At 44.8% G+C, this 10337-nt stretch overlaps 1 protein-coding gene across 7 annotated transcripts in view; it reads right to left on the bottom strand.

The window, feature by feature from the left end:
- grin1b (glutamate receptor, ionotropic, N-methyl D-aspartate 1b) overlaps positions 1 to 10337 on the bottom strand; it is a 51870-nt gene that overhangs the window by 38732 nt on the left and 2801 nt on the right. For all 7 annotated transcript variants that reach the window (XR_002274551.1, XM_020595219.1, XM_020595218.1 and 4 more), the window contains exons 2-4: positions 9523 to 9779; positions 6718 to 6852; positions 4397 to 4573 (exon numbers count right to left, since the gene is read on the bottom strand). Coding sequence is in view for 6 of the 7 variants with exons in the window: in XM_020595219.1 (XP_020450875.1) it covers positions 4397 to 4573; positions 6718 to 6852; positions 9523 to 9779 (569 nt within the window). In the remaining variant the exon portion in view is untranslated. The remainder of the gene's footprint in view (positions 1 to 4396; positions 4574 to 6717; positions 6853 to 9522; positions 9780 to 10337) is intronic.

Raw genomic sequence — 10337 nt, 5'->3', positions numbered from 1 at the left:
TTCCCTACAGTAGAAATACTCCGGCATTCAAATTGTGACTACAAGCATATTATTATTAGTTATTCTTATTATGCTCAACTGCTGGAATATTGTTGTTTTTACAGTAAGTACTAAACTTAAATTTAACAGTTAAATAAAATTGACAATCAAATAATAGTAAATTCATGTGAAAAAAACCTTATAAAAATATGAATTTTATGGTAATTGACACTTATTCAGTCTTATTTTAGATTAGAAGTCATTTCACAGTATATTTGTGTAATCTTTTACAGCATTTCCGTGTATTTTAGAACTACACCTAAAACTGAAAAGACGATATGTTTTTTATAGTGTTCACTATTTGCTGCATTGATGTAGGATGCTGTAACTTTGCTGTCCTGCACCTCGACGCCTTTCACTCCTGCAGATTCAAGCGTGAAAACTGAGAATCACAGACCCTCCCGTCTCCATCACCCCCCACCACACACCGATGCTCATATCAGTCACAGGGGTCTGTACGTCTGTCTGCTGCACATGCACAGAAAGACAGCTGGGTTAACAGCAAGGCCGGCCGACAGCTGAGACAGAGGCAGCTGAGATGTGTTTGCACGACTCCGACTCTCCGTCAGTGTTGAGGTGATTGGAAACCAGACGACAGACGGAGGTGAAGAACTGAAAGATGACATGGACGGACAGACTAAAGAAAAGAGAGGGCACAGCAAACGGAAGTCAGTTGAAGCTGGTTTTGAACTGAATGGAAGAAAAATCTAAAATGAGAAAAACATAAAAGAACATAATAAAAAATGAGAAAGTAAAAAGCTCAAGCCTCCACCAAGACCGCTCAGCTAATCAATACCTGACCTAATAACACACGTTTAGGAACATGGCATCTCTGTCAAATACACAATGATAGAAAACCACGGGACCAGCCATGGTCGACTCAGTAGGTTCATGAGAAGATGTCGACTCCACACACACTTACACCTGGCCCTCTGCCAGTGCTGGACTCTTAAAAAAATGCCTGAATTAAATGTAATGCACCAAGACCTTGAGTTTTCTTCCCACCTGCCGTAAGCAGTCACATCAGTCACACGTTTTCTTGTGTGCACTTGCAGCTGTTGGTGCATAAAGCTGCAGGAAGCAGTTCAAGCTTTATTCAAACAGTTCCAAAAACCGTCTGCTACAGGAAGATCCTCTGCAGCAGTGGACACGTGTCAAGTGGTTAATTGGCTCCAGGTACAGACCGTTTTCAAGTGCACGTCATTGTTGGTTTACACTGGAGCCGGTCTGAAGCCAGAGATGCAGCCAGGACCTTCCACATAATAAGCTGGGACTGCTGCCTTTGTCCTGGACCAAACACTAGCTCACTGACGACAGCGCCACACGTCCGCCCTGCTCCCTACTGAACTACACATGTTCTGTCGCACACTGCCACATGATGTCAGCTAAATGTTCAGACACAAAGCTGTATTCGATAACAATACAGTCACCTTCAGCTGATGTAGAAAACACTAAACATGCCATCTGTGCACCAGAGACACAGTCAGCTAGCTCACTAGCTGGCTAGCTGCTGGACCATATAATTCAGAGAACATTAGCTAAGATAGCTAAAGGATGCTAACAGACCAGGTGTTGTAATCAGGCCATGTTGACCTCAGTGGACCAGTGTGACAGCCCCTCTGATGTCTTATTAGTGTCAGTCCTTCACCACAGCCCCAGCAGAACTGTTTGAGGTTTGTTATAGAGAGAAGCTGTGAAAGTCTAGCAGCTACAGAGAGCAGCAGGCGGCCACCTGTCAGTCACCTATGAGCCTGAAGAACATTCAGTCACACTGATACTCAGAGGTTAAACTGGGGTGGAGCCTACTAGAGCTCAGCTCTGTCTTCAGCATCACAGCCTGAAATGTCAGCCTTCAACTCCCTGACTATGACTTTATCACCAGGATCAACAGGTGAGGGAGGAGCTGAGCACAGTTTACACCCTTGGTAACCCCATTAATTGCTGAAACCTTCTTCTGCAACATTGTGATCTTACTGCAGAATGATTAACTTAAATGCTTGTCTGCACAGTAAACAGCTGCAGCACAGATGCATCTTACCTACAGTAAAACAACGTAGCTGTACTCAGGACAATCCAGCACCGTCACAGACAACACCATCATTTTTATTTTCAACTAAAGTTTCAATACTGTTTCCTCTGGAGAAGCACATTTTTCTAGCTTGTTGTTGTTGAGGGCTTTATTATTGCTACTTGAATGCAAAAATTCAGTGTATGCGCATTACAAATGACCCAACGTGGACCCGTAGCACCTCCTCTGTGAACGAGCCCATCAGCGGATGCACTTCCTGCCATGTATGAGGAGAGGAAACCTGGCACACATGCACATCAAACATATGTTTGACTGGCATTTTGCACTGGACCTGCTGTTCGCATAGTAACTAATGTTTTGCACAACCTTTACTACCTAATGTTTGTATGTACAGCCTGAGGACTTATTTTGTTTTAAAACAGGTATAGTTTATTGCTTATAGTGTTTATTTTTATTTATATTTATTTATTGTGACATTTATATTCACTAGGAACCACAGTAAATCCGAAGACAGTCAGCCTAATAATAAAACAGTTAATCACACTCACTCTGTAAGCTCCTGTAGATAAGTCGTCGCCTCAGTCTGTCTTTAAACCTGGACAGGAATATCAGTGTTTCATGAACCACTGGGGGTGTACACAGGCCTGTGTTGTACCGTTGTCTGTCCAGGCTTCAGGGAGGTGAAGTATTTTACCTCAGGGTCACTTGAAAGGTCACCTCACCCACATTACCAATAAATAAATAAATATAAAGTTCACACTTCTGCCCAGATGCCACATCTGCTCAGTGAAGCGCAGGTTGCTGATGTCAATGTTTCTCAAACTGCCCCCACAATACGACCACCCCGACTCTTCAGGAATATATTTCTCTCTTTATCATTATAAATGTATGCATCCTGTGTTGTCTCGATGAAGACAGAACAATGTGATTGTTGCCGAAATGGGACAGTCTAATCTGTGCTAAACTTAAAGCTGTGTAGGAGAAGCAGGGAGCGCTCGGTTTGATGCAGTGGATCTCCCTACATGTCAGAATTGAGAGGGCGATCTAACAGTTGCACTTTATTATTTTGTCGTTTAAATACTGTAAGCAAGCCGATTGATAACCAGGGTGTCTATGATCCATTTCACTGGTTTCCCTGACCTCCGGCACACTAACCGACGACACAGGATCAAAACCAAAGTGTTTTGGTGGAGATTAAAAAACATAAATAAAAAGAAAAGGAAGAAAAAAGCAGTGATGAAAGAGAAGCTGCACTGAAGCCTTTGGTGGGAAGAGTACTAAAGCCAGGAGGAGGCTGGAGGAGGATGGAGGGATGTGCAGAGAGCAGTTTCACTTCTACAAATCCCTGCTGAAGGCAGAGCAGCAGGTCTTTTAACAACACTCAGACACCAAAAATGAATTTCTACCAAACGTTAGAGCCTGTGGGTCTATTTTCAGGGCAAAGAATGTGACAGATGGAAATGCCAACATGCAGGCGTGTTTGTGGACCAGTATGCCAACAGACTAAACTAAAGCCATCAGGAGAGCATGACCCTGTAAACGCTCAGCTACCGGTAGGCACCACCTCTCTCTCTGGGTGATCTGACATCTACATTTGTTTCACTTAGTGTCTGTGTGGAAGGAATGGCCACCAGCTTGAAAAGGTTAGTATTAATGGACTGTTTAACTCCTAACATGTCTTCATCTTTGATTTGAGGGATAACCATGCTCTACAGTCCCCATGATGCTTTGGGAGGTGTAAACATTCAGCTAGTTAAGCAGTGATACATACAGTATGCAGGCGTATGTGGGAAATATGTATTTTGTCAGTGCCATAGGTGCAGGCAGACAGTGGAAACCATGCTGCAGCTGCCCCAGGTCAAACACTGGCCAGTGAGCACCTTTTACTTTCACTGAGCTAACTGCAGCCAAATGAGACGTCGTAACAGGCTGCATGGAGAGCGCCCGGATGCACGGAGGAGCGCCTGGATGCACGGGGAGTGCCCGGCTGCATTGAGAGCGCCCGGCTGGCTGCCTATTACAATCTTTGTCAGTTGGTGGTTTATTCCCTTTCTGTGTGGTGTATTTCATTTCATCCATCTGCATCCATTTTATTCTGCTTCCTGTGTGGAGCCCTCCGACCTGCCTGTGTAAACAGGTGGTAACAGAAGTGAAACTGCAGCGTGAGGGATGGAAGTGGGCGGATGACGCAGCACAGCTCCACACATTCTGCAGCTCATTGTTTGCATGCAGTGAAACCCACACACGCACCTGGAGCACAACAGCATCACACACTGACTGCGCGTGTGTGTGTTTGTGTCCTGTGTATCTGTGTGTTTTTGAGCTGACCTTGGTCTCTCTCTCCTCCAGCAGCGTCTCCAGTCTCTTCTGGGCGGCTCGGCCCTCGTGGTCGTCGCTGACGATCAGGATGATGTGGTTCCACCTGAACTCTCTCATCAGGTCGAACCAGACGTGAGCCTGGTGGGAGTACGGAGGCACCGTCCTCAGGAACGACAGGTGGATGCTCTGAGGACAAAGGTGAGGAGGAGCAGGTGTTGGTCTCAACTGGAGACATATGAGTTACATATTCTTTATGATTTGCTTTTGTATTTTGTACAGCACCTACCATACCTGCTGTTTGTTACCGTTCAGCTTTGCCACAGTTTAAAACATTTGCTCCATGTGGAGTCAAATGTACATATTTGTGTTGATGGAGGTTATGACGCACATTGATGGTAAACCTTGAACTAACTGAAGAGCTGAAAAGTAAAGGAGACCCGAATATCACATGGTTACCATGTGTCCCTGTGGAGACTCCAGTGGTCTTGTTTCGAGCTGCCAGGACACGTCATGAAAACAACACATGGACTGTCATATTTTCAGGTCTGAAGCAGTGAATCACTGGTATTTTGTTTACAACCCCACAGTGTTCCTTACCTGGGGTTAGAAAGCCAAAGACAGATATTTACACTCCAATTATACAATAGTTTTCAGGAGGCCGACGTCTTACAATTTCCACTAAATTCAAAGACCTGTTTCTGCATCACCTGTGTTTCTGATACTTTTTCCTTTCTGGCACCTATATGGCTGGAGTTACACACATCTCACAAGCCTGATCAAAATACTGAAGGTCCAGATTCAAAACTGTGGAGCCGATCGGCTTAAAGAGCCCATGGCCTGTTCATCCAGCCATTTCATGGTTAAATCCCCCTAGGCTGCTCATTTTTCTTGTTTCCAACCATTTAATGTTAGATTATCTTGGCACGCCTCATAACTTCAAATACTCTGTAATTGTTTCAGAATCAAAGAGTCTGACAGCCTCTTCCTTAAAACGAGAGGACAATTCATGAATGCACACAATTCCTGTTCCCGGTGTCGTCTCACAAGTGGACAGCACAACGAACCACAACAGCATTAATTAATGTGAATGTCTCCTCCATAGATAGGTAAACAACGGTATATGTACCAAAGAGATGTGTAACACTCTAAACAACGTGGGTTTAGATCAAACACAAACCTGTGTTTATTAAACTTACCGTTAAGTCCCACCGAGTAGTGGAAACATCACCTCCTTTCAAGTAGCTCCAAGGCTGGTAAATCCAACCAGTGGTCACTGCATCTTACACAACCACATACAGCCCCAAAGTAGTGAAACTAATTCTAACAGGTGGCGTAGCGCCAACAACATCATGGGTCATTAATCTGCTGGTTAACTAGCAACACATCACCTGCTGCAGACACACTGGCCTCAAGCAGTTAGAACAAACAGGTACTGTGCTCCGGGGGAATCCAGCGTTGATCAGCTGATCACTAACCATGGTGGGGGCTTCACTGGCGGCTGCTTGTAATTTAGACCCGGTCAGGTAAAACAGTGAGTCCCTGTACAGAAACATTCCCGGACATGCAATAGCCTCAGGCCCTGTATTTGTCTCCACATCCTCTGGTCACAGTGCAGCAGGAGGGAAAATATATCCACAAAACCAGGCGCAGTCGAAAAATTCTGCTTTTACAAGGGCACCTCTGGATGTCAGGCAAGCTCACATGAACACGCAACAGCCTGGAGATTATGACCATTGAAGGAAATCCTTAAACTATCACGTAATACTTTATCTTGTTAGAAAAAAGTCTTGTGAGCGAGAGTTTGTGAGACATGTATAAACCGAACTGCTTCTGAACAGAAATAGTAGAACATACGAACACCTCATTTTTTAGCTTTAGGTCACATCTGAGATGAGAATTTGCCGTTATAACATTGTAGATAAGTCAGAAAACAGAAAAATTGTGCCATGGGCTCTTTAAATTATTAATGTAACAAGAATGAACCTTTAAGTGGAGAATGTGACATGATGAGATTCTCTAGAGAGAAGTCGTCTCACTCTGTAGGAAACATTCAGCCCACTCTGGTTGGACATAACGTCACAGAGTGGAACCTCTTTCTTCACAAATGATCTTTGGCTCTGTACAAACACACAAGACGCTATAACCCAGCAACAAAGTTCAGCTTGATCCTATCATCAGTTTACTTGCAGAATTAACATAAATTGGCAGGAGTTCGACTGGTTAAGGTACTGCAGCTCTAGCAGCCTGAGGTGATGAAACAAGGAGCAAGGGAAATATCAAAGGACCCAGGATGCAGCCCTGAGGAACAACACAGTGAAGGCTCAGCTTACCTTGTCAGAGTAGATGGACATGCGTGTTGTCAGGCCAACCACAGGGATTCGGTAGAAACCAGCAGTGTAGGAAACAGGTGTCGGAGTCAGGTGGTCGCTGGACTGAGGCGGGTGACTGACCAGGATGGCATACACCTACAGAGGAAGAAGCATCATTTATTCAGTATGTGTTCATGCAGACCAGAGTCCTGCTCACAATGAGATCATACTATGTCAACATCTTTGAAAACACAGACTGTGTGTACATTATTTATTTGTACAGCATGTGGGTTCAAGATTAGAAAATACAAAATGGACAGTACAGGGCAAAGACAAAAGGTGGTGCTAACAGGAAGTGCATAAAGGAGAGCAGTGAAAACTAAATGCTGTAAAATGAGATGTGTTTTCAGGCAGGGGACAGGGGACAACTGCACAAAATCAGAGCTGATTCTGTTTTCAAAGCAAATAAATGGCATCAATGCTTAATGATGCTGCTGCAGTTACGCAGAGCGACCGGAGCTTCATGATGATCAACACACGTCCAGTGAGAGTTGAAAGCTGTTATTTAAAGGATAAGTTTGGCCATTTTCTCTCTGAACAGTATGTTCACTGTTAATGTCGCTCAGTCCTGGATCAGCTTGTGCGTCTATGCCACAGACCTCCACTGCTGCTCGACAACAATAGAACCACACCAGTGAGACCCACTGCTGCACTGGGTGACGCTGTGAAACACAAGACCCAGATATTTGTTAAGGAAGTCCAGAGACCTCGTGCCTGGGCCCTGAACTCTTGTTCCTTCAGATGCTGTAAAAAGTTCTGGTCCTTTGGGGCAACGTTCTTAACAAATATCGGGGTCTGGTGTTTCACAGAGATGAGATGCGTCACCCAGTGCGTTAACAGTGAGTAGAGGCAGCTTGCTGTCGGTCTCAGTCTCTGCATGGGGACTGTTGAACACACTGTTCATAGAGAAAATGACCGAACTTTTCCTTTAAATGAAGGTACTTCTAGTGTGTTTCAGTATTCTGTGGCAATTTCACTTTGCAGCATTTTTTTCTAAACGCTGCATGTGTTGTCACATCAGTGAAGATGTTGTACACTCGTTACATGACCGAGTGTTTCTGTCTCCATAATCCCATGTTCTCTCCACCGGGAGGGCGGACAGATTACATCTGTATCTCTGCAGAGAGAGAGGATGTTAATCTGAAGTCCCTCTCTCTCTGTGCTTCTGATTGCCTCTCTCTCACAGCCTCTGTCCAACGTGTCAACGCCATGTTGGCCTCATTTCCTTCACAAAGGAAACATGAAAATGTTGTCTTTTCTCCATCCTCTTTCTGTTCGTGTTCATGAAGATGAAATAAAAATTAATATTTCTGTCCTCAGTTTGTTATTAAATTTGTCTTGTACCACAGTAAAAGTACACAAGTCATCTCAGCCATGGAGAAGTGTAGCCTGACTACAAACTGGTTTTCTTTCACTGTGATCAGATGAGACATGAATTCAGAATGAAAGTGAAACTGATCTGATAGCAGCTTCGGTGGCCGCTGTTCTGGGCACACAGATGGAGCTGAAGACAGATGAGATGTCTCAGGCTAATGGGACAAACGAGCCTCAGTCTGAGTTTCCTGCTCCATCACACACCACTCTTTGTTTCTGTCAGTCTTCAGTCACAGATAAAAAAAGCCCCAAAGTTTAATTATGGAAACTTCTACATTTCTGATTGCAGTTATATTTGTATCCTCTGAAGCTTCGTCTCATCACTGTGACTGACTGATGTTGTGTTATGTTTTGCTGGGTTTGTTTGTTTGTTAACAGCATAACTCAAAAAGTATTGAACTGATTTTGATGAACTGTTTTGGAGAGGTAGTGTGGCCCATGTTACAGCTGATTTGATTTGGGTTGGTTTGATTGGCTGCGTTGCTGAGCGCTCGGAGCACAAGTGGAGACAAAGCCCTGGGTCAGCGACAGCTGCCAATTCACAGTCTGTGGAAACCGAGTGCTGTGACTCAGCCCACCCCGCTGTGTGAGACGGGGACTGGAGGAGCCCAGCAAGGCCACAGCCCACAGCTAGAGAGAGACCTGCCCTGTGCAGCGACAGCCGGGCGAGAGCCTGGTGGCAGAGGTTTGGAGCCAGACTCAAAGCTATTCTCAGTTCCATCCATAGGACTGGTGTTATGCCACTTTATTAGTTTGTGACATGTTTTCAGGTGACCCATTAACCACTTAGACTGCGGCTATGTGGTCAGTCTATCCAGGGAACGCCAAGTTAGAATTTGTTCCGACAATTTCAGAGATGTGAGTGCTCGTAATCTGACCAAGCTGGCTCTGTTAGCAGGCGGCTACATGTGGTTCAGAGCCCAGCAGTCTGTCAGCGAGGACCTAAAATCTGTCGTAAAAACAGTCACAAAACACACACATAAAAACACAGTGACACAAAACTAAACACACTCGTTGCTCATAAAATTAATTTTGTCCAATTATATCATTTCAAAAAAATAGACACTTTAAATAAATCCACAGCTGCATAAATGCTGAGTCAGAAGCTATTAAAGGTTTACCTGCAAACAGAGCTTTAAGTGATGCTAAAAACTTTTCGAAATACACAATAACCGCTGTAAAAACTGCCATAAAAACACACAACTGTTAAAAATAAAACAAAAACTGACATAAAAGTTCAAAAAAACAAAAGAGAAGTTGCACAACCAGGTTGATTAAACCGTGAGGTATGAGTCAACACGTCGCACACGATCCGTAGAAATAACACGTGTGTGCCTGGCTTCAAAGACACCGATCTGAGAACTAGAAGCCGGTGTAGGGTGAGTGACACACCTGGTTGGAGATGAGGTCCTCGCACACGGACAGGGCCATCTGTATGGCGTTGGCCTTGTGTGTGACAGAGATGGCGTTCATCTTGAACTTGTCCTTCCCATACAGCGTATTGGCCTGAATCACTGCCTCCTTAAACACTTGCTCATAGCGTTTCTGGCTCAGCACGGCTCCGATGTTCACCAGCCGAGGCTCACAGCCGCCGCGGGCCACCGAACAGCACTGCAGCACGGTGAGGAGGAGCATGCCCCGCAGCTCCACTGAGGAGGATGCAGGGAGGTCAGACAGCAGCCAGGAGGAGGAGGAAGACACAAGGAAGAATAGGAGGAGAATGAGGACACCAACGATGAGAAGGAGGATACAGGGAGGAGGAGGATGCAGAGAGGTCAGACAGCAGGCAGGAGGAGGAAGACACAAGGAAGAGGAGGAGGAGAACGAGGACACGGACGATGAGGAGGAGGATACAGGGAGGAGGAGGATGCAGAGAGGTCAGACAGCAGGCAGGAGCAGGAGGAGAAGGAGGGCACGGATGATGATGAGGAGGATACAGGGAGGAGGAGGAGAAGAGAGGAGGAATTAGCATAGCTTAGCATGAAGACTTAAAACGGGTGGAAACGTTAGCATAGCTTTTTAAAAAATATATTTTTATTAAACAATAATGCAAATCAATACAAGATTTTTCAGCGCAAACTGTCACAACAGATGTACAGTGGGTACGGAAAGTATTCAGACCCCCTTAAATTTTTCACTCTTTGTTATATTGCAGCCATATGCTAAAATCATTTAAGTTCATTTTTTTCCTCATTAATGTACACACA

Source organism: Monopterus albus, unplaced genomic scaffold (assembly GCF_001952655.1).
Source record: "Monopterus albus unplaced genomic scaffold, M_albus_1.0 scaffold26.1, whole genome shotgun sequence".
NCBI classification, from domain to species: Eukaryota; Metazoa; Chordata; class Actinopteri; order Synbranchiformes; family Synbranchidae; genus Monopterus; species Monopterus albus.
This window is presented reverse-complemented; position numbering and strand designations above follow the sequence as displayed.